This window comes from Sphaerodactylus townsendi, linkage group LG06 (genome assembly GCF_021028975.2).
Source record: "Sphaerodactylus townsendi isolate TG3544 linkage group LG06, MPM_Stown_v2.3, whole genome shotgun sequence".
Lineage (NCBI taxonomy): Eukaryota > Metazoa > Chordata > Lepidosauria > Squamata > Sphaerodactylidae > Sphaerodactylus > Sphaerodactylus townsendi.
Window position 1 is genome coordinate 24,077,943 of NC_059430.1, and position 24,438 is coordinate 24,102,380.

The 24,438-nt window shown below is 42.7% G+C and overlaps 1 protein-coding gene across 1 annotated transcript; it reads left to right on the forward strand.

The window, feature by feature from the left end:
- The first annotated feature begins 7,118 nt into the window (after nucleotides 1-7,118).
- DCP1B (decapping mRNA 1B) lies at nucleotides 7,119-15,990 on the forward strand. The gene is made up of 3 exons (XM_048500050.1): nucleotides 7,119-7,277; nucleotides 12,521-12,561; nucleotides 15,819-15,990. The coding sequence occupies exons 1-3, from the start codon at nucleotides 7,125-7,127 to the stop codon at nucleotides 15,988-15,990; spliced, it is 366 nt and encodes a 121-aa protein (XP_048356007.1). The 5' UTR covers nucleotides 7,119-7,124.
- Nucleotides 15,991-24,438: the final 8,448 nt, after the last annotated feature.

Here is a 24,438-nt window from a genome sequence, read left to right on the forward strand (position 1 = left end):
GATTAAAGATTGTTTTGCTTCATTTAGGATACTGCTTTGATTGACTAATGATTGAGTTAAAGTAGCTGCGGGACATGAGCTTTCTTAGGGATGCCAACTCCAGTTAGGGGAATTCCTGGAGATTTGGAGGTGGTGCCTGTGTGAGGATGCCAGGCCTTCTGCTAGATCAGGAGACCTCCAGGCATCCCTGAGTTTTGTTGTTGGCATCTCAGGTGCTGGTGGCAGGAAATGGGCAGGTGGGGAATGGAGCACATGGTGTAGCACATGGAACCAGCGAACAATGGTTCGCTGATGTAACTTTCAGCAAAACCCAGGAGTGGCATAGACGCTCAAGAATTTAGAAATAATCTATGGTAAAACCATAAATACTCTATGGTAAAACCATACATTTTGTAAATGCTTGGGTGTGTAAAGACGTCATTTCTGGGTTTTTGCCAGAAATAATGCGAGTATGTTAATATGCTGCTGGCATGCTGGGCCCCATCCCCAGAGTTCTCCTGGTGGCAATTCCAGTACCTGAAGAGGATAAACTTTTTGGGGGGAGAGCTATCTCCACCTTAGAATCCACCCTCTGAAACTGCCATTTCTTCCAGGGAACAGATCACTGTAGTCTGGAGATCTGTGATAATTCTGAGAGATCTCTAAGCCCTACCTGCAAGTTGGCAGCTCTACACACTGTCACAACAGGCCCCTTTCTAAATCAAAGACACAGATATGGTGACGGCTTCCACCTCCCCACTAAAGACTTGTTGCTCCAGCAAATAAGTTCTGAGGATGGTGGAATGTAAATGGACTGAAAACCTCACCCATAATACAATGCAGTCAACCACACCATTTATTTATTTATTTTTATTTATTTATTTTCATATTTATACCCCACCCTTCCTGAAAGGGCTCAGCAAGTTCCACCCAAACACTTACTGATTGGTTCCCCACCCTGGGCCATGGACAAACCCCACTAAACATTCCCTTCTCACTGGACACTGTGTGTAAAACACTTCTCTCTGTGATACACCTCTGAAGATGCCAGCTACAGATGCAGGTGAAACATTAGGAACAAGATCTACCAGACCACAGCCCAGAAAGCCCACAACAACCACATGGTAGAATTAATCCGTTGCTGTGACCACACAACATTGCAAAATGGGATATCTTAGTGGTGCTGTAACGGAACAAAGGACAAACTATTTATTTGGTAAGTTTGCTTTTTTTCCTGTCCAGGATAATGAAGGGAACAAGAAAGGATTAGAAACTGCTTTGAAAAGTTTGAATTTTTCAAAGATGGCACCACACGCAAGCCAATTTTTTAATTGGTTGCTTCACTGGCTTCAAGGATCATTAATCAACCCAGCAACTGGCGTATGGCCCACAAAATCAAGCCAAGTGGTGCTGAATTGTAGGAGAGAAGAGGATAATAGCCTATTTTGCCCAGAAATTAGCACTCACACAAAAACAGACTGGGAAGGGGAAGCAAGCTTGCTCTTTCTTTAAGCAATGTCTACACCTCCTTTGAAAGGCTACCTCCACGTTTTGAAAACCGTAGTTGTAAGATCCTGGTAAGTTTGTTGCAGGACCTCTTTACCAAGAGAATGGGTCAAGAAGCCAAAGCCCTGCTCCAAAAAGGAACCTGTCTAATCCCATTACCTGAGATGCTGCTTATCTACACCCCTAACTTTGTCCTTGAGGTAGACAGCTAAGAATGGACAAATAGGGGAGCAAGTATGGCTTAGGGACCACCAGTTGCTGATCCCCTAAAGGATATCCCAAAACCATCATCATACCAGTAAAGCTATATGCTTGCCATTTCTCTGGCTCATTCCGCACATGCAGAATAATGCACTTTCAAACTGCTTTCAGTGCTCTTTGAAGCTGTGCAGAATAGCAAAATCCACTTGCAAATAGTTGTGAAAGTGGTTTGAAAATGCATTATTTTGCGTGTGTGGAAGGGGCCTCTGAGTTGTGAGATTTGGTCAGTAGCAGTGCTCACCTGCATTGGTTTCCCTGAGAGGGCAGCACACTGATTGCAAACTTACAACAATATCCCTATTGCAGTATGACTACATAAACGATGTTCATGTGAACGTACTTTCCACACATAGTTAGATCTCAACTACATGAATATCATAAGAACTTAATTAGGTACAGTATCAAGAATTTTCTGCAATCAACTTTTTGCCTACATGCATAGCTTCACTGGTATAGACAAATGTAGTACTTTTTCATTTTCGTTTCTGACTAGAACAGCTGTGTTTTATCTTAAGACATAGTGGGCTACATGCATTTTTAATATACTACACTTCATTTACAAAGCCAGGCTATGATGGTTATGTAGGAACACCCCCCACCCCACTCAGGAGCCAGCGATCAGCCAAAAAATATGGCACAAGATTAATTTGGTTCCCAAAAGATAGTGCAACATACAGAAAGACAGAAGATTCATAGAAATCCTCAGCTGAAAAAGTAATTTTACAACCAGTGACTTTTTAGGATCTGGGTTCCATGACATCACTACTAGCACTCAGATGCAGAAGCACATTTAATCCATGGGATTTGAGGGAGGCAGATATACTTTTCTGCAGATATACTTTTCTATGCCTATTGACTTCAATAGACTTAGAAGGACACTGTAAAATACTGTTTTCCAAAGTATAGAAACACTCCTGCAGATCTACAGAGTACAGATCTATGTTTATGATCAGTGTAGTTAACCTGTGAGCAAAGAACTCTGACTAGTAAAAGTACACAAAAGCAGTAAGCAGAAGTTTCTGACAAGTAGTAGCTCGGTAATATATGTAACAGCAGAAAAAACATTTGGGAACATTCCACTAGAGGGCACTGTTGCACACATATATGCAAATAATCTAATGTATATATTTCCTCTGAATTCCCTCCAGAGGTATAGTTGCCCAATAACTGCCATAAATAGCTTGACCCATAACACTATCCAAAAATGATTTATTTCAAGTGACAGAAAGAGAAGAAAAGGCTAGGGCCTTTAATCCAAAATGTGATCACAAGCTGCACCAGGGAATCAATCCACTTTAAATGTGTCATATGTGAAAATGCGGGTTAAAAGCCAATCCTTACGGAACCATTCCACCTGATTGAAAAAACAGTCATTTGGTTGTTTTCCTGGAGATTCTGTATACAGTTCAGCACATAACAAGTGTCCAACCAAGATCTACAAACATTTCCTGATGTTTTGTGGGTTGTATTATTTTTGGACTAATTGTGGGTTCACAAAAGGTGAAATCTTTGGTATTCTATTAAAATGAAAAAAATTATATGAGCATTAGAAACAAGATGTGAGGGTGATCTAAATGTTTGGAAAGCATGTCACAATTATGCTCACAAAAGTAGCTTGGACTGTAGCGAGATGACGCTGCAGATATTCCAGGGGGAGATTATTAGATATTCAAATTCATATAATTAAAAACCTTTCATTTAAAAATGCTGTACATTGTTTCAGCTTCAATGCTAAAACATTTGCTCCAAGTATACACATTTACCAAGGGAATCCCTATTTTCTAGTTTTATCTCTGATAAGTCTCTGTTTCTGTTTTGTCCTTATTTTGCCTTTTTGGAATTCAGCTCTTTCCAAGTATCTTTGGGCACTGACGGTGAAATCCTAAGATCACTTTTGTGGGTGTAAGCCTTACTGAATAAATTCCAGGATTCTGAGGATTCTGAGTTGTCCTGCTCTCTGAATCGCTGAGTAGGCAATGAATGCTTTGGACATCCATGTATGTGCAAGCATGTGAGCACTAAAGTACTATGCAGTTCTCATCCTGCCATTTCACTCACTGCATATCACTGACAATAGACATAATTTACAATATTCCTTACATCAAAGGATCATTGTCTATCTCTCATCCATGTCTCTGCCTAATATTTTGCTGAAAATTTCTCTGTGATACATATTGAATTAATTTATCCCATTCTGTCCTGTTTTCTAAAATGTATGTATGTTAACTATACACACACACACACACACACATATATGTTCCGAATTGTTCTGCTGGGCCTTTGGGGAGGCTGGCCGTGGATTGCCTGGCCCCTCTGATGCCCCCGTGCCCCTTGTTGTGCCATCTCCGGCACTGCCAATGTAAGATCGTATCTGGCACTGCCAACCCCCTCCCGGCTTTGGGATCAGGCGCCATCAACAAATTGAGGTCGACCAATGGTGGTTGTGTTAATGCTGCTGTGTTTTTAAGGGTTTTAATATCATGTGTATATTTTGTCTTATTTATTATGTATTGTACTTATGCACTGTTTTGTTGTACACCGCCCAGAGCCCTTAGGGTGTGGGCGATTTAGTAAATCTAATAACTAATAATAAATAATAATAATAATAATATACTATGTTGAATTTTGCAATGGATCCCATTGTTCTGATTACAGAATTGAAAATCTACGATCATCTACCACCTGCACTGATCAAAAAATCCACAAAGTTGTATGTTCATGGGTGTCCCAGTCCTAAGAAATTTCTGTGAATCTGCACAATCCCCATGTGTGCAGAAAATGTTACCCAAAATATATAGAGGTAACCCCCAAGCAATGTGCAGAGATGACACTAAAAGACCTCCGAAAACATTTGTTAACAGTGAATGTCACAGCAGTTCTGCCCAAACAATGAAGACAGCTTTGCTGAAGGCTTATTCATTACTTGAGGAACTCAGAAGTGATAGGTGTGTCTTGGGGCTATTCATCCTTCCTGGACTCATGCCACACAGCTTGAAGGGGCCTGAACTGGCTCTTGAGCCTATCCTATGGTTAGACCATTAGAATTAGGCATCCCACACCTTGTGACACAGTTCTGGTGAGCTACAAAGGCACTACTTCTGGATCTTGGACCCAGGTGAGACAGCATGGGATGAATCCCTCCTCCCCAATATCTCTACCTCCAGAGCTGGGAGTCAAAGCCAGCACAGGAGAATCAGCATAACCCTATCCATGCTACAGTCCAAATCCAGAAATGGCATAGGGTAGGGTGCATGCCTTCACTTTTTTCTCTGCCCTGGGGTTGCACAGAATGAAGGTACTTTTATGGCAGGTTAAATCAGTCCCATGTTAACGTGTCAGGGTAGCACACTCAGAGGAGGCATACTGGTACACAGATACCCTCCATGCCACCACTCTACTCAGGGAAGGCTGCAGAAGGGCTGCCTGTGGATCCTGTCCTGGATCTTGCCAGGTAGGCACAGAAGAAGAGTGCTTGGGGCTACTGTATGAGCTCAGCTGGCCCTGCCTGGACATGATGGGGAGGCCTCATACCCATTCTCCCCAGGCTCTACCCCATATGTCTTCAGGAATTTTCAAACCCAGAGTTCACAACCCTAAATAGACTCAGGGCATAGTGACAGTGTAACCCATGCCATTTTAGTATTTGTGTTTTGGTTGGATCTTAGGGTCCAGGGGATAAGAGCTCAGTGAGCATGTGCAGTTGGTAAGCTTGTCTACATATTACCAACTGCAAGAGTCCTGCCCTCCTCAGTTGATCTGGCCTGCAACAGGAGAAGGAAGTCCTATAGCTCAATTGACGGAATTGCTTTTTTTTTTTTTACAGGCCCAAGTTGAAGAAAGACCTTCAACAGCAACACCCTATGCAGAAGAATAGATGGGATAAAGAAGCCCTGCATTATTAATTGTGGACTTTCTTGCTATACTAGGGTTGTAGATCTGGGTTAGGAAGTACCTGAAAATTTTGAGGATGGAGCCTGAAGAAGGCACAGTGTGTGTGTGTGTGTGGGGGGGATCTTTAGCAGGGTATAATGCTGTAGAATTCACCTTCTGCAGCAGCCAGTTTTGTCAGGTGAACTGATCTCTGTCACCTGGAGATCAGTTGTAGAAGCAGGAAGTCTCCAGCCACCATCTGGCAGTTAACCATAATGAAAGTGGGTAGGTTGCTAATCATCTCACCTGGTAGTTGGCAACCCTAGTCTGCTGGGGTGTGCCACGAAAAGGGAATACTTGGGGAGGCTGGACGGTTGAAGTCATTGCTGCTCATAGCGGCACATGATGATCTGCCATGCTACTGGCTGGATGTAGAGCATCACTGGAAAGCTGTAGGGTTGCCTGCTCCAGGTGGGGAAAGTCCTGGAGGTTTTGGGGATGGAGCCTGATGAGGGTGGAGTTGGGGCGGGGGAGGAACCTCAGCAGGGTACTACCCTGTTTCCCCGAATATAAGACATCCCCTGAAAATAAGACGTAGTAGAGGTTTTGCTGAAGTGCGAAATATAAGGCATCCCCCGAAAGTAAGATGTAGCAAAGTTTTTGTTTGGAAGCATGCCCGACGAACAGAACACAGAAAAATAAGAGATCCCCTGAAATTAAGCCATAGGGCATCTTTGGGAGCAAAAATTAATATAAGACACTGTCTTATTTTCAGGGAAACACGGTATGCCATACAGTCCACCTTCTAACTCGTGGCCCTCCAGATGTTATGGACTACAGTTCCCATCATCCCCTGCCAGCATCATGCAGCATCATAACATCTGGAGGGCCACGAGTTTGTCACCTGTGGAGTAGCATGTCAACTTGTAATAAAACTGCCAAATCAGTGTGGAAATATACATGATACAATAAAGTGATTTAAGCCAACACTGAGTCTATCTACCATGAGTTTATCAACTTAAGCCATACATTCTTAAAACATCTGAGCAGTATATTAAAAAGTAATATTGACTTCTCCCTCTGCATTACTAAACGTTAAGGTGCCAGCCATTAGCAAACTACACAACATAAAAATAGTGGCTTGTGTTGTGTTTATTTTAAACAGGTTCTTGCTTTTATTTTGCAGAAAACCTATGTTGTGGAGAGGTTTGGTGCCTCGTTTTGAGTATGGCACGTACTACTCTTTATATGCGCTTATCTTATTTTTAACACAGCAAAAGTGAGGAAACAACCAGCAGGCCTCTGTGCCAGGAGCTGACCTGTTGCCCGTGGCAACCGCTCCTCGCTCTCCGGACTCGGTATTCAATTACGACGGGCTGATTGACTCTTCCCCGCTTTTTCGCTTCGGAGTGAGTAAAGGAAGGGGAGGGAGGCCGGCCCAATCTTTCCCTCTGCTTTGGATTAGCCATGCCTGCCCCACTCTCTAGTGTTGTTTTCTGCGAGGCAAGATGGCTGCGGCGGTGGTTGGGGCCGCCCCACTGGGCAAGGGGCTGGACATCAGCCTGGCAGCTCTGCAGCGACACGACCCCTATATCAGCAGCATCCTGGACGTGGCCAGCCAGGTGGCGCTCTACACATTTGGGCACCGAGCCAACGAGTGGGTGCGTGATCGAGTGTCCTCCCGGGTTGCGGGTGGGGGTGCTTTGGAAAGGGGAGAGGATGAAGTAGCTGTCTCTTTAAATTAGCAACGTCATTCCCTTGCCGTAAATCCTGTAGTGCAGGGGCATGTCGGAAAAAACAATTCTTCCAAGTGTGCGTGTAAATGGTAACCTTCGGTGGTCTCGGTTGGAGACCCTTGCTTCACCTTTTAATTTGATCTTCTGCAACTGCGCTTACCTGGAGATGAACGACTGGAGCCCTAGCAAATTGACAGTCTCTGTGTGTGTCTCTCTCTGCGCTACCCACGACTTCAGCCCAGGCTTTTAAATCAATTTAACCACCTGGAAAGGAGGGAGTTTCATGTCCAGAAGTGGAAGAAATAAAAGCCCTATTCAGATAGCACATGGGGATACAATGGGGTTAAGATCAGCCCCATGACCTTCACGTGTTCATTTACTGTGAATGTGCATACAAACCACGTCCAGTGTGCACTGATTTTTCTTTGCATGCAAGTTGAGTAATTCTTATGCGACATTCAACTTTTGCAGTTACATTCGACTGCAAAATAATCAACTCATGCTCCAAATGTTTCCAGATGCTAATCTTCAGGTTACCAAACTCAAGCCCTGGAGTTCTGCAATTGTAGCTGATTTCCAGACCATGGAGATCAGTTCCCTGCTCTTACCTGTAGGCTGGCAGCCTTAAAAGTTGTCCTATAATAATGCACTTTCCAGGTTTCCTCCCACTTTGCTCCCATCTTTCCCAAGCCTGATTTGATATGATTTGTTGGTAGTGATCAGAATCCAAACACGTTTGCATACCATCTGGATGAGAAAGTGCATTATTGAGCTCCATCAGCTCCATGTTACTTGCCTATGGCTTCCATCTCCCACCATTACCACTGGAGAGCTTCTTTCTGGCTTTAAAAAGTGGTAATTGTTATATTAGGATTATATTGCTGATTTAAACATACAAAAAAAACCTTTCAGTGACGCCGGAGACAAATGTCAGCAGCTTTGGGCTGAAAGGAAAGTGTGCAGAAAACTGCCATGTGGGAACAGCACCATCACTGCAACAGAAGTTAGAGCTGCCCAGAATTGTTGCCATCTCAATACAGACAGAACAAAGAGTGCCGTGTAATAGGGACGTTAAAGCCAAAAACTCAGCAAATAAAGCCTTTCCACAATGCTTTCACAAGTCAGCTATCAGTAGCCTTGTTTACATTATATTGTTTACATTGTTTTCCCATCTTTTCTGTATTACCATTTTAATACAATCTAGGATCAACAGGTTATAATTGACTATGGCTTTGGCAATTTTTGTTTGATGTACCTTACTTTCTGTGTTGCATGTGTCACATACATAAAGCATTCTGTCTGGCTTAGTACTGTGGATAATCTGACTGTCGGTGGCCTTTTGAGGTCTCAGGATTAAATTTCCTTTCCTAGCATCAGCTACCAGAAATCTTCAGTGAAAATGCTGAGCATGGTTTCTGGGACCTTCTGAATGCAAAACATGTGCTCTGCCACTGTTCATTCACAAGGTTCTTTCCATTGCCAGGGCTAGTATTTTTGGCATGTCGTATTATTTTGCCGTATGGAGATGCATCTGAGGCCAGCAGAGGACACCTCTGGCTCTGCTTTCAGCTTTTCAGTGCCAAGATGCACTTCTTGTATCTGAGGCATGTCATTGTGCAATTGAGGCATGTCATTTTGCAATAGTTTGGGGACTTATCAATCTGTGAACTGTAGTTCCATGTTAAATTGAAAATAGGGGGCAGGTTTGTATCCCTCACTGGTCTTGAGTGATATATTGATCAGTTGCTCCAGAGTGTTGTGGCAGGAGTTTACAAAAGCCACATATTTTTCTGCTACTGGACAGCTTTTCTTTATTGGTTGACACAGATGTCAAATTCATCATCATTTTCTCTTACAGTCCTGTCAAATATCCTTATAGGTTAACGTGCTTGTCACTACTTGATCTTGGCTTGGCTTTAACAATAGTTAGGGAATATAGCTGAAGCTGGAAAAGGAGCCCCTGGATCCCTGAAGGAACGAACATCTTCTAGCTTTTTTTCTTAGCTATAGCTACTGTTTGATATTTTCTGGAAAGACTGTGAGAGCTGTCAAACGTGGCATAACTTTCCCCACAAAATTTACTGTCCCTAATCACATTTGGAGCCCCTGTTTATCTTTTGGTAGAGTCTACATGTGTAATAGCGATCAACAGAATAATTGATAATATATTCCTTTTCGATTAGTTTTTCCTCTGAATATGCTATGTCCTGAATTCTAACTGTAACTGCTTTCGTTTTTTGCTTTAGTTTTTCACCTGTTGCTTTAGTTTTTTTCCCCTGTTGCTCTGGCCCTTTTGAGAGCAGTTTAATTGTTATGTCCCTCTTCTGTTTTGATCCATTCACAGACATCTCTCTGTCTTCAGTCATATCCGACAGTCTGCAATTTGTGCCAAACCAAAAGACAGACAAGGCCTATAAATCAGGTGTTGTCGTTTTGTTAATATTTGTACTTTTATGCCCCTAAAATATTCCTGCCGTAATCACAGTATCACATCCAAGCTACTTTGACTTTTCCTGCTTGTTTGCTCATCATCTGATCTGTTTCCACACTGATGCTTTGCTTCTCCTTGGCTTTCTTACAACAGCACTGTTCTGGGAGCAATCCCATGACTTTGTCCTCCATTTTTTTGCTTCCATGTTTTCTCCTGCTTTTCTGTGTTCTTTCGCAAACATGGTTTGGTAAAACCTTTTTGATTTGGGACTATAGTCCATACTGCAGTGTATAGCTTATTGTAAGTCGGATCATATTTATGCAATTTCTGTACTGATTAATGAGTCATGTGAATACTTTTTGAAAATTTGCATCTGAAGTGTTTTTGGATGCTGTGTGGATGGGAAGGAGTGCATTTTGCAGCTACTTCCTTGCCTCAGCTCCAGTTGATACCATTCCATTGCTTTTTTCTGGCTTGTTTAAAAGATAGTAGTCTAATCACTATATACTATAGCAGTGGTGGCGAACCTATGGTGCTCCAGATGTTCATGGACTACAATTCCCATCAGCACCTGCCAGCATGGCCACGGTACTATAGCATGATAATGATTGACTGGAAATGGAATAGTGTACTAGCCCCCGTCTTTTTATTATTATTATACAATGGGGATATGTATTGAACTTGTTCAAATCATTCCTCATGGATGGCACTCAAAGGGTGCTATGGAAACCAGTTGTCATCAGTGTGGGACGTACCTACCTTGTGGAGTTCCGCAGGGTTCTTTCCTGGCCCCCATGTTTTTCATTCTCTGTGTAAAGCCCTTAGGACAAATTATTCATAGCTTTGGGATTGGTTGTCATCAGTATGCTGATTCATTCATTCATGGTACTCAGCTGTATATATCCTTATCCAAATCAACTGATGAGGCAGGAGAGGTCCTGAATAACTGCCTGGCTTCTGTCGTAAATCAGCTACAAGTGAACAAATTGAAGCTAAACTCTGAAAAGACAGAGGTAATGGTGGTTGGGAAGGAGTTGGTTGGGAAGGGCATTGTTCTACTTAACCCCTTTTGATAGAGTTCTGCTGACCCTTGTTGAGTCAGTTAAAAGCCTTGGGGTAATACTGGATGCAGCTTTCCTCCTGAAGAAGCAAGTTCATGCGGCTGCAAAAAAAGACTTTCTAGCCACTCAGACTGGCCTGTAGGTGGCTGCTTACCTTGATATGGCTGATCTGGCCATCTGGATCCATGCCACAGTAATATCAAGTCTAGACTACTGTAATGCACTGTACATTGGCCTCCCCTCAAAATCAGCTCGGAAACCCCAACTGGTCCAGAATTCTGTAGCTTGGTTATTAACAGGAGCTAGACAGAGCATGCATATTATTCCCATTATGCAGATGCTCCATTGACTGCCCATCTGTTATAGGACTCAGTTTAAAATATTGACAATCACATACAAAGCACTTCATGGCCTTGACCCCTCTTGTTTGAGGGACTGCTTCTCTCCCTATGCTTTGCCATGATGACAGTTTTGCTCAAGGCGGTAGGGGCTTCTATAGATGCCAACCTGCAAATGGGCAAAATCAGCAACTGCCCATACACATGCTGTCTCTGTTAAAGGTTCCCACCCTGTTGAATGCCCTGCCCAAGGGGTCAGAAAAGCCTCCACTGTCCTGGCTTTTTAAAAATTATGCAGAACTGAACCATTCAAGGGGATTTTCTGTGCAGGTAATTAGGTTGCAATATGCAAAATGGTTTTACAGAATTTCTTTGATAAACGATTAGGGCCTGTAGCGTATACTGCTGTGTATAGCTTATTATAAGTAGAATCATAGTTATGAGATTTCTGTACTGCTTAATGAGTCATGTAAATACTTGCAGTGTGCTTCAATTCTTCCGGGTGGTTCCAGTCGTCTAAAATCCTAATGTATTCGTTACTGAATATCTCTTTTTGTTGATTGTCTGGACATTATATTTAATCTGTCTTGAATCCCTATGAGAAAGGTGGACTGTAAGTAATGTAAATAAATAAAATTAAGCCCCTATCACTACAGCATTTTAAGGGGAAAGGCATAGGCTTAACCTTTCCCCTTATAACTCCACAACAGTGGGCTAGAGATTTACTTTTTGTCTTTAAATGAAACCTGGGAGCTACTGTATTGCGGCAGTAGATCATTATAGCATTATATAATATAGGAATTCCCATTTTTAAAGCCCCCTGATTGTGTAAGGGGACATGGGGACCAGAAGGGGCAGAGGCAAAGAAAAGCTGTAGGGTGAATGCTCCACTGCCCAAGATTATAGAGAGACTTGTCTCAGTGTGGAAGCAGCCCAAGTTTGGGGAAGATCACAGAAACACAGGGGAAACCCAAAGATGGAGATGATTAAGGGATGACAAGATATCGATGCTCCAGAAGTAAAGGAGAAGGACTCCTATCCAAACTGTGGGAAAGAAATAGTATTCTTCCCAATAGGGTGGCATCAAAGTCTTGACTCATTCTTTATTTTTCATTTCATTACATTTTTCTCATGTACTCCTGGTGTGCATGATGTGTGGGGGAGGCAAGCGTGTGCGTGTGTAAAATACATGTATGTGATGTGATCTGTTGGGGTTCCTCCTCATATATGCAGGTCTTTGAATATGTGTTCCTCTTCAATAAACTCTGCTAGTTCAGTTTCTAATTTTGTTACTAAACCTCTGACTGTCTTTCAATCTGTGTTTTTATTTGGTTTTAGGAGAAGACTGATGTGGAAGGGACATTGTTTGTTTATACCAGGTGAGATAATATTTTTAAGCATAGACTCTTACTGTGATGCCATTTCTATGGGGGGAGGCAAATAGAGGCAAGTGTGGCCATATATGTGTGCAAAGTGTCGTTTTCAAGGCAAGAGACATTGCCCAATAGTGGATCGGGGGGGGGGGGGGGGCAGAGGGGGCAGATGACCCAGGCGCCAGTTTAAGGCATCATCCCGGGGGGGGGGGGGGCAATTGGGCCAAACCTTCCCTCACAGCCTCTGCCCAAAACCCCTTTTATACATAATTATATGTGGCTCGAAAAACTATAAAATCTAAGAGCAATATAACCTTAAGATAAGCATGTATTAAGAAGAGGATTATTTGGAATATGAATAAAACACAAAAGATTAAGCATGCCAACAACCTCTTTAATGTCTCCTATTGAAGCTTCTTATGATGCGCAACCCCCCCCCCCCCAAGAAAAATTAAGATATTTTATACCAAGGTGTGATTAACAATGAAGAAAAGATAAAATCTGGGCAAGACGTTAAAGATGAAGGTGGGGAAAATACTTTGAGAGAAATGTCAGAATTTGAGAGAGAAATCACCCAGCAGAATCATCACTTAATGGGCAGAATTTACAAGTTATTGTTTAGGTACGATATAAAAACAGAATGGATTAAAAATTTATGATAAAATGGATGCAAAACTTGGAAAAGATTACCTTCCAGCAGTGGGAAACATGGACTAAAATTTTTAATTTGCTACATGCCAACTGTTGAAATCAACATTTAAAAGGGGCGTAAGGGTCTTCTTAAGGTGGCTGTGGTGGGTTTTCCGGGCCGTGTGGCCGTGGTCTGGTAGATCTTGTTCCTAACGTTTTGCCTGCATCTGTGGTTGGCATCTTCAGAGGTGTATCACAGTGGAAAGTCTGTTCCACACTGTGTTTGGTGAGAAGAGAAAGTTTAGTGGGGTATATTGTCCATGTCCCAGGGTGGGGAACCAGTCAGTAAGTATTTGGGTGGAACTTGCTATGAAAAGGTGTGGTTGAGTGCATTGTATTGCAGGTGGGATTATCAGTCCCTTTTTTAAAGTACTGGTAGCCAAGCTTTCCTAATTTTCAGAGTCTCTTCTTTCTTGTTGAAGTTTTTAAGAGTTTTTTTTGCAGCAGATTAATATGCCTATGCCACTATCAGCAAAGAATCCTGATACATCAGTACTTGCTAAATATTTATGAAATTGTTTCTTCTGAACTTCTGAAATCTTCTGTATTCCCCCACAACTGAAGCCATTTGGTATAACCATCCAGTTTCTAACTGCTCTGTGCCTCTTGTTTCCCAGGCACCCATTCCTACACCCTTATTATCCTGCTTTACCCTCATTCTTCCTACTTTGTGCATCCCATTTCTGTCCATCCCTGTTTGAGAAGCACTGGGATTATGCAGATGCAAGGCCAAGCCACTGTTCTGTACTGCAAGAGTTAATCCCGTCCTCACATTCTCTTCTCCTATGTGCAATTGGCATCAATGAATGATTTCTGACTTAGTGCAAGCAGAGCGTGCCATTCATTTGAACCAGAAAACTTTATGCTTCCTCTCCAGAACAGAATTGCTAACCATAATATAAAGCTGATTTGTACCCCAGATTTGGAAGGAAAGCAAACAGTTTGACGGGAGGCATGTTTGAATAAGCCCATCAAGTCAAACTAAACCTTGGCTTTCTATTTCGGCTGTCCCATAGTGAGGTTGGAAGTGATTGATTTCATTTCTCTCTTACTTCTAAAGAAAGGGAACCGCAGATATTGTTTTGAATTTAGTTGAAGTTAGTTCTGAACAAGGTAGTACTGAAATCTGAAGACATACAGGACTCGGTAATGTAATTTAATCCTTAGTGTGAATGAACTTGATAAAGGTGATTATGTTCTATTTAAAACAGCATTTTATGTTTGCCTTCTACAACAGAATGCCTCAGCGATAAAGGACCGATTGATTTTATACAGCAATTGTGTTTGCCCTGTTGAATGCATAAACCGTGCGCATGGTTACAGCCGTGCATCTTCTCGTCTCACTGGTTAATGTTCATTGAAGCACATACCACTACCATGGCAAAAGCGGAATTCAATCAAAATAGGAGTGGCTTTGCATATTTATGTTGAGCTGGCAAACAGGTGCATGTGTAAACGGAGATAGTCTGTTTGTTGGCAGTGGTACCTGCAGACCACATCTGCCTGAAATACTACAAGTAGCTTTGCATATAGAAGCAGACTGCATTTCTCTGTATGTGTGTCTGGGTAATGGGAAGTCACTGACAATGTCCAGATGTTTAAAAACTTTACTGGCCTCCATAACATAATTCTGGCTCAGATGAGTTTGACAGATATATATAGTGATGTGTCAGTTGGGTGTGTGTGAAGTGCTGACAAGTCGCAGCCAACTTGTGGTTACCCGGTAGGGTTTTCAAGGCAAGAGCCAAGCAGCAGTGGTTTGCCATTGCCCTTTTCTGCACAGCAACAAGATCAGACTACTGTTTGATTAAATTCCAGTTGTTTGTGATGCCTGAATGCGAGTGGTCCAACAAACCTGGGCTTGTTGGTTGGCACGAAACCAGGCTTTCAAACCACAGTTTATAGCAGATTTATTCCAATTGAATTCAAACTATAGCTGCCTGTCCTACTTCTTGTCTTTGCCAAGACTGGAAGATAGGGAGGACGTCCCTCCCTTCTGAGAGGTTGATGATAAGCACAAGGCACCAAATTGGGGTTCATGCATGCAAGAAGGGTTTATTGCTGATAAGCTAATGAACTTGTTGTATAAGGTTTAGTATTATGAATTCAGCACAATAAGGGGATAGTAGCCATCTTTATTTATTTACTTGTTTACATACTTAATTTGTATCTTGCCTTTCTCCCCCATGGAAACTCAAAGTGGCTTACATTTTTCTCCTTTCCTTCATTTCCTCTCACAACAATCCTACAAGGTAGGTTAGACTGAGCCAGTGTGACTGGCCCGAGGTCATCTAGCAAGCTTCTGTGGCAAAGTCAGGATTTGAACTTGGGATCTACTAGATTTTAGTCCAGCACACTATCCTCTACACTACCCGGGCCCTCAATGTACTTCTCTGTGTGGCAATCTAAAAAAGAAGCCAGGTATTTCCTCAGACTTTCAAAAGTCATTTTCCCACAACACCACAGTAGTATGTACGCAACAGTATTTTTAAATGCTGAACAAATGCTGAACAACAAGCTAACAGGAGATTTGTTTTTATTGACTGGATTGTCCCTGCTTTGATCATTTTCAGATCCGCTTCACCAAAATATGGGTTCACTATTATGAATAGACTGAGCATGGAGAATCGTACAGAGCCAATAACTAAAGATCTAGATTTCCAGTTGCAGGACCCATTTCTACTTTACAGAAATGCCAGACGTGAGTATTTTATTATGCTTTTTACTCCATTAATTTTTATGTAAAATTGTGTTTCTTGCTGAATATTTTTCAGAATACGTGCCTGCCTGCCTGCCTACCTGCCTGCCATACATGCCAGGGATCCAAACTGCAGAACAGTCTGACCAGCCCAGTGGCAGGTTCTTCAACAAAATGCAGAAAGACACTCATTTAGGGACACTGCAGCAGGGAAAGGAGCTGGGTGGTGGCCGGCATTTTGGGAAGGAACAGGACTGAAGGGGGAAAGGGTTCTGCACTTTCCCACCCTCTTAATGCTGTCTTGTTGCCTCAGATTATTCTCTCACAAGATTCCTTTTTAAAAAAGGAACACTGAGACTCGGAATGGTGGCATGTAACATACCCTTCAGGATGCAATATTAATTCCAACTCAAGGCTAAGGGTTTTCTTCTCACCGGTATGCCATCGGGGAAAAAAAAGAGGGCCATTTTACATTTCTCTACGAGTTGTAGTTATGTGTAATAGTCATTTGTGTGTGTGTGCAAAACATTTTGGGGTAGAGGGCCATCTTGCCTTCTGGATTGTCTTGCTTTCAAGTAAATTTGAGCATCTTCAACAGCTTGTTGAGCTTTGCTGTGCCAGAGATTTCACAAACGCATATTAATAAACAAACCATCTTTAAGGTATGACAGCATTCTTTGAGTTTCAGAGCACATTGTACAAGTATCAGTTTTCGTTTTGGGTTTACCTCTTGGCTTCAAGGGAGTAGAAGATCAAGATCAAGAGGATTATGATACCTTCCAATGCCTATATTCTATCTTAGAAAAAGATATTGGGACCGTCAGTCGAGATGCAGTTGTTGAGAAAATTGTGTGCTTCTGCATTAGAATATAGTCCCAAATGAATATGAAAATTATCATGCATTTTTATGCTCTGCCTTTGTCAAAACCATTATTTTGTACATTATTGAATATAGTACATACACGAGCATTTATAGTTCATCAAACGACTTTCACATGGATGGGGGGGGGGCGGGGGCAGGCTAGGAAGGCAGCAGGATCCAGGCAGAGCATTTGTCAACAAAGAAGATCTGGCATGTTGAATTCTGTGGTGTAGGAATATATTGTATGTACTTGTGTATAAGCCGACCTCTGTATAAGCCAAGGCACCTAATTTTACTGCCCAAACCTGAGAAAACTTATTGACTTGGGTATAAGCCGAGGGTGGGAAGCCGGGAGGCAGAGGGAGCTCCTTATTTGGGCAGTGACTCCCCCTGATGTCACTGTCCAAATAAGGAGCTCCCTCTGCCTCCTGGGCTTTGATGAAGCCCAGCCAGGCACCCAGTTAGGGTGCCTCGGGGTTCCACCTTCACCCTCAGAGCAGGCAGCAACAAGCGACTTCCCGGAGGCAGGGAGGTTGTCCAGCCCTGCCCCCAGCCTGCTTGTGATTGATAGAAAATGGTGACTCGCGTATAAGCCGAGGGGGCTTTTCTCAGCCTTTAAACAGGGCTGAAAAACTCGGCTTATACGCGAGTATATACGGTACAACCCTACTAACATTTTTTTCTAGATAGACTGTGTGCAGTACAGATGTAATTCTGGTTGGATGGGAGACCTCCAAAGAATACCCAGATTATGGAGGCAGGCAATGGCATAACACCTCTGAAACTCTCTTGCCTGGAAGTCCCCAGCCAGCATTGCCATAAGTCAGATTTTACTTGATGGCAAAATAGATAAAAATACCGGAGTTAAAACATTGGAAGCCTGGCAACCAGGCAGGGATATGAGGGAAGACCCGCAACGCTAGCTGTGGCATGATATCATTTCTGGGTTTTTTTTTTAAATGGAGGTGAAATACTCAGCGCAAGGGATTTCCAGAAACAATATCGTTTTACTGTGTTGCTTCTAGTGATTCCTAGAGCTACCTCAGGTCACTTCCAGTTTCTAACCAGAAGTGATGTGACACCACAGTCAGCATCACGGGAGGGGGTATTTTTCCTCCCATTGCAGCAACATTTCCCTCACTCTACCACTCCTGGGTGCAGATTTTCCCTGTCCTGTCTTAATCTTAACCTTCACTTGAATGTAGTAGTAAAGGTGAATGCCATCACTGACCTTAAGCACAGGTCTCATAGCTAATTCCTATTGAAGCAGGATCTAAAACTGTATGACGAGATATGTAGGCTGGGGCTCAAACAAAGCCCTGTCTGTGTAGCTTCATTTATTGGTATAACTTGACCTATTGCTGTTAGTCTGATACCTTAATAAATCTTCCTTTGTGGATGTGACGCTGCCTTGTATGAACCTTGATGACTGTACCAAGATTTCGAAGACTATGGCCCATGAGAGCAAAATCAGTGCTGTGATTTGATAAAGAACAGGAAATAGCAAATTAGTTCCTTTCCCTTCCTTAGCCAATCTCGTATACTGTACAAAAGGCTCTTCGATCCTTGTCCAACAGCTAACGAGCTTGGACAATAAGCAATGTAGTCTTCACAAATGCTTTCTCACATGTGGAGGGAAGGTTAGATACTTAACATTTTTGAGGCGGGGACATGGTCCAGTGATGGAACATGCTTAAGGTCCCAGGTTCAATCTGTGGCATCTTCAATTAAGATGATCGTGTAGGAGGTGATGGGAAAGACCCTGGAGGCCTGAGACCCTGGAGGGCTGTTGCCAGTCGGTGTAGAGCAGCGGTTCTCAACGTGGGGGTCGCGACCCCTTGGGGGGTCAAATGACCCTTTCACAGGGGTCGCCAAAGACTCTCTGCATCAGTGTTCTCCATCTGTACAATGGATAATGTTAGGGTTGGGGTTCACCACAACATGAGGAACTGTATTCTAGGGTCCCGGCATTAGGAAGGTTGAGAACCACTGGTGTAGAGCATGCTGATCTTGATAAACCAATGGTCCAACCCAGTATACAGAAGTGTCATGTATTCAAGCTACATTAGACTGCCGTATACTGATTCAGACTATTGATCTAGCAAGGTCAGTATTCTCTACTCTCAAGGGCTGGGGTGGAGGTCTTTTATGTTATTCTTTGAAATGGGATTGAATCTGGGACCTTTTGCTTGCCAAACGGATGCTTTACCACTGCGTCCTGGCCCCCTTCCGCTTCATGTGTGATTTCTTAATTTCCATACATTCATTGCTTTTTCCTCTCAAACTCAAAAGTAGCTCCATTGTAGAGGCAAACACACTTCATGGCTCCCCGTCTGCAATCAAGAGGAGATTCAAAAATAGCTATTTGCTTGGTCTAGCAAACCATAGTCTGAAAGTGAAATTAGTAGTTACTGAAAGAAAATTACCTTTTATTAAATTGGTGCTTTTATTAAATTGCCAGTACTTAAGTTACTCAAATAACTATAAACTGTTTTCTATTATGTATTATTTTGAGTAACACATTTTCTGTCTGCTTTTTAATGCTGGTGGTTAAGCTGCATAGTTGCTATTCTGTGTAATGTAAAAATGAGCACTTCATGTGTTTAAATACAACTCTTACTGTAAGAGAATTTTGAAATTCAAGTAGGAAGAATGGTCAACTAAAAAAAAATCCTTTAAGGTGCTGGTAGCCACTGCGTTCTGTTGAGCAATATTTGAAAGCAGTTTGATTCTATGGTGCGGGTACATCAATAGCTACCTGCGGAAACTTAAATGATTATTGTTAACGAGAAAGGAGTTTTGTTTCTTTTTGAGGCAAATTATTCCATATTGCAGAATGCATCACAAGTATAATTTCTCTGCACAGGAAATCCCTTCACCTCACGCATTCAAACAGCGTAGTCTTGTTTGGTGGGCTGTGCCGTGGAATTGTAGGGTTCAAATATTGCAAACCTGTAGGTTTTTTTTAAAGAAAGGGGTTCTTACCCTTTTGTGTAACAAGGATCCCTTTGGCAGTCTAGTGAAGCCTACGAACCCCTTCTCAGAATAACGTTTTTAAATGCATAAAATAAAATACACTGGATTACAAAGGAAACCAAGTGAGATAAAGTTATCAAATATTTGCAGCGGGTCTAATAACTATGGTATTTCAAAGTTGTGATGAGTGAAAACAATATATCGAGCTATCTACAGTGACTGTCATGAAAATATCTGCAATTTCTGTTGGTGCCAAAGTCACAGGTTCTGCTGATACCACTATGGTTTGTTGCCTATATTTACAATTGAAGGAAGTGCTAAATTTCACTTATAGGTAAGTGAAGTTCATGGACCTCCTAAAATCCATCTGTCAACCCAGGTTACGAACCCCTGTTCTAAGGAAAGTCTAAGTTCACAGACCCTCCTGAAATCCATCCATGGTTAAGAATCCCTGTTCTAGGGAAAGTCGTTTTGTATCATTTACCCCTGAATTCCTGTACATTTGATACAGCACCCCAATAACTTGTGCAGGATTCTGTGGCACAGAAACAAGGGCTCGTCCCCATGTCATTATAGTGCACACCAATCCTCCAGGCATGCAGCTTCTCATGCAACCACCGATCCCCTTGAGGTAGCCCCACTGAAAATCCTCTGAGGAACCCCATCATTCTCTGGAATAGTATGGAAACCTCTTTGTATATAACTACAAGCTTCTTCTCTAACACAGGGATATGTACAAATTGGCCCATATCAACACCATATATCCCGTCTTGGTCATTTAATACATGTCTGCTGTAGAATCTTTCAGCACATTGTAACCACACCAACAGTATGAAATCATACTAGCCTCACTATGTTAATGAAAGCATCCGAAGAATGATACAGCTCTGTCCTGAATATCGCTATTTGGAATAATTCCTGTGTCACAGATTGGTCTCTTGAGAAATGATGTTCGTTACAAATGCACATTATATTCGTAAAAGGGTTAACGAATTAATGTGAATCAGACATGGTGTTTGCCTAGTGATATGGGTATTTTCAGGTACTTTTCTGATTGCTGGACTTGAAAAGCAAATGTTTGTAAAAAGTTAATTTAGTTATACTATGTGTGGCCCAATGCTGTCAACCTTGATGTGGAAGTGATTCTGAAGGATATTCCTGCAGATGGTGAATTGTTACTGATATAACTGATGTTCTTCCACTGAGCCAAGGGTTACAGTTGCTTCACTAGAGATGTTATTAGAAAGAGTAACAATGGGTACCACCCGGCTGTGTAGTGTATTGGTTGGATCCAACCAACTTTTTAACTCAGTCTTAATTCAGTCTTTTTACTGGAATCCCTGCTGCACATGTCTTTCATCCATGCTGGTCCCAGGATTCCCAGAGAAGCCTTTTCAGTGGTCAGGAGTGAGTTCAAATTAAGTTACCATAAGTTAGAGTTCTAAAACCAGTTGGTTTGCTAGGGAGTCAAAGGTTTGAGAAGGAACTTAGCATATCATGTGGAGCAAGCTGTGTCAAACTCATTTGTTATGAGGGCTGGAAATAATACAGATGTGACTAGGTCGGGCTGGGCCCAGGGGTAGGGTAGCTGCCTTGCCTGGCAAGCCCCCAGCCGGCTCCCCATTCCAGACTGGCACTGTGGGTGTGGCTACCTCACCTTGAGGGGGGTTTATCAGGCCCACAAATCAGGTAAGGCAACACCCCCCACGCCCAATTTGGCGCATGGGGGGCATGTTGCCTCAGCTGACTTGTGGGCCTGATAAGTCCTCTCAAAGGGCTGGATTTGGCCTCCAGGTCACATGTTTGACGCCCTGATGTAGAGCTTATATCAACTAGCACTCTGTACACCTTATATATTAAGTGCATGTATCATGCATTTAGGATTATGAAGGATGAGAGTTGAGCAAGCATACCTCTCAGTCCCAACTTTACTGACATCAACACTTTTATGATTGATCCAGTGTAGCTGCCACTATTCTGGTGCTTACTTGTATACAGACCAAGGGTTACCTAATTCATGCCTTGAAACTGATGTGATGTACCTGTTCTTTTCCTTATTTGATACTGGAGGCTTTTCTGCCGACTTCCCTCTACAAGATGCCCGTATTGTTCTGTCAGGAAACACAGGACTGAATAGTGTTAATACATGAAAAGACTCCCTCTCTTCTGAGCAACACTTTGTTTAGTCTGCATGCACAGCCTTTAGCTCCGCAGGCTTCTTTTTTTACAAAAAGAAGTTGTACATTGAGATGAATGCTGAAATCGATGTACGGAACACACACCCATTGTCTGTGCCACAATATCCTTTGCAGCAAACTCGTTGATGCTGATTGTTAGCCTTCATGGAGAAGGGCTGTAACTTGAGTGGCAGAACACATGCTTTGCATGCAGAAGGCTGTCTGAATAAAGTATCCCAGGTATCAGGGTTTGGAAGGATTTCCCGAAGGGCTGTGGATGCAGTATTAAGCTAGATCAGGGGTCTGCAACCTGTGGCTCTCCACATGTTCATGGACTGCAATTCCCATCAGCCCCAATTGGCCATGCTGGCAGGGGCTGATGGGAATTGTAGTCCATGAACATCTGGAGAGCCACAGGTTGCAGACCCCTGAGCTAGATGGACCAATAGATCTGACTCCATGTAAGGACCCTTCATAGGCTGATGTGCTGTTTGGATCGTTTGAAACCCCTGTATTTCTTCATCAAATTATTCATATCGTAACAGATGGGCTGTATGCTTTACTTTTACTCTTGCAAAAGTGTTAGCAAAAATCGTTGCACCAGCCCATTGAACTTGTAGTCAAGTGCAGTAGTGAGTTCTGTGTGCGTCTGCATTAATGTTCCATATTGTATCAGAGCAAAGTATGCAGTGTGAGAAGGGAGGGACTGAAGTAGGTGAGATAGCAACGCTATGTAGCTTGGCTTTGGATGGTTCTCCTGTTTGGGAGAAGCACCCTGAGGCATATGGGAAGAGGGTGGTAATGGGCACCTCCGGAGCTCCCTGGTGTCGATGCAGCTTCAGAAAGCGACTGCCACATTTCGTGATACAATATCCCAGAGTCCCATTTATGGGTTTTTCAAGCGCAAGTAACACGCTAGTCTCTCAGGAATGAACGTACAGATAGCACACTGTCAACCGTGAGAATTCCGGATACCTTTGCAAGATAAAATAGGCCATGCTTGATAGACAACGTAAGAGTGGAAGCTGGAACAGATAACAAAGGAAGCATTTCAAGTGGATAACTCCTCCTGTTCCATCCTGCTACAGCATACCCTTTAACACAGTCTGTACATTTGAACTGTGTGAAGTCAGGTAAAAAACATCAAGATGTTTTAACAGTGTGTGCTCAGAATTCCTAGAAGCAAGAGACCAGAAAACAAAAATTGCACACTCGTCTCGTCTTGCTACCACAATCTACAAAAGGCAGCACTGCAGTCCTCTGCCCAATCACTCATGATTAAGTGCTGCTGATTTCAGAGAGGCTCTAAGTACACATGTGATGGGGTTCAGCATTGCTGACTTAAAGTTGGCTGGAAGGAGATGCGGTTCAACTTTGGCAGATTCCAAAATAATAGCCGAGTTACTCTGTGGCCGTGAAAAATATCAACTCCCAAACGGCTGGCACAGGGCTAGGAAAATTAGGCCTTATGAAAATAAAAGAATGTTAAGCATATATACATCAAGTCCATTCTCTTTCTGAAATGCCACAGCATTTTTGCCGGCAGTCGTTTTGGTATACTCTTCCCAGCTCTGGCAGCCCGTTTGAGAGTTGTAACTTCCCCCTTTTAAATTCACTGTTTACATTTGCTAAGCAGAAGTGCCTGCATGTTAATTAGTGCTTGGAATACTTACTGAGGCTGCATGCCCCTTTGTGAAATTCTCAGTTCTATAAATCTCTTTCTTATACAGTTAGAAACCAGGTTTTTGTAAGACTTCACCAGCAATGTCCGGAAAACATTTGGTGTTACCCTTTTAGAACAGTTATGTGCATATCTTGTAGCTTTGGGTCCTTACCTCCAGGTTGAATGTAGAAGCAACTGAGCTGGGCTTCATGGACCATCTTGCCAGTATACTTCACGCTGGGTTCGCCCGGCTGATGTTTTGGGAGGGGACGATAGGCTGAAGTTGCTTGCCGAACAATTGTCTGAAACATCTTGTTCTTCGAAAAAATGTTGCAGAACTCAGATTAATACAGCGCAACTCTCACGTGTCAGCTGCGCTGAAGAAATTGAGCCCGATAGCCAGTGGAGGCAGCAAACCTCTGTAGTTGAACCCTAAAAGTATAGACTGTTAAGCAAACTTATTTCTTAGTGCTTTAAATTCCAAGCTCCAAGTGGCTTTCATTACCTTTCCCTTTTCAGTTCTTCCTTACAGTCTTTTTCTTGCTGTCTCTGCGTAGCGTTTGCTCAAAAGCCCTCTTCGCCCCCTAATAGTTTTACAGGAAAATTTGGCATGAGCAGTGAAGATAATGCTCTCCATCTGCCTGCCAGTTCATCACCTCCCTGAGTCGTGGAGGTCTCTGGTTTTCATTCATCACCACCCCCACAGTTTCTGATAACGTTCCTTCGTGTTTGGTGGAAGACGGGCTTCCAGAAGGCGTTTGGACGGATGGCCTTCACCCAGTCTGAAAACCTCTTCTCCAGAGACACAAAGGATATA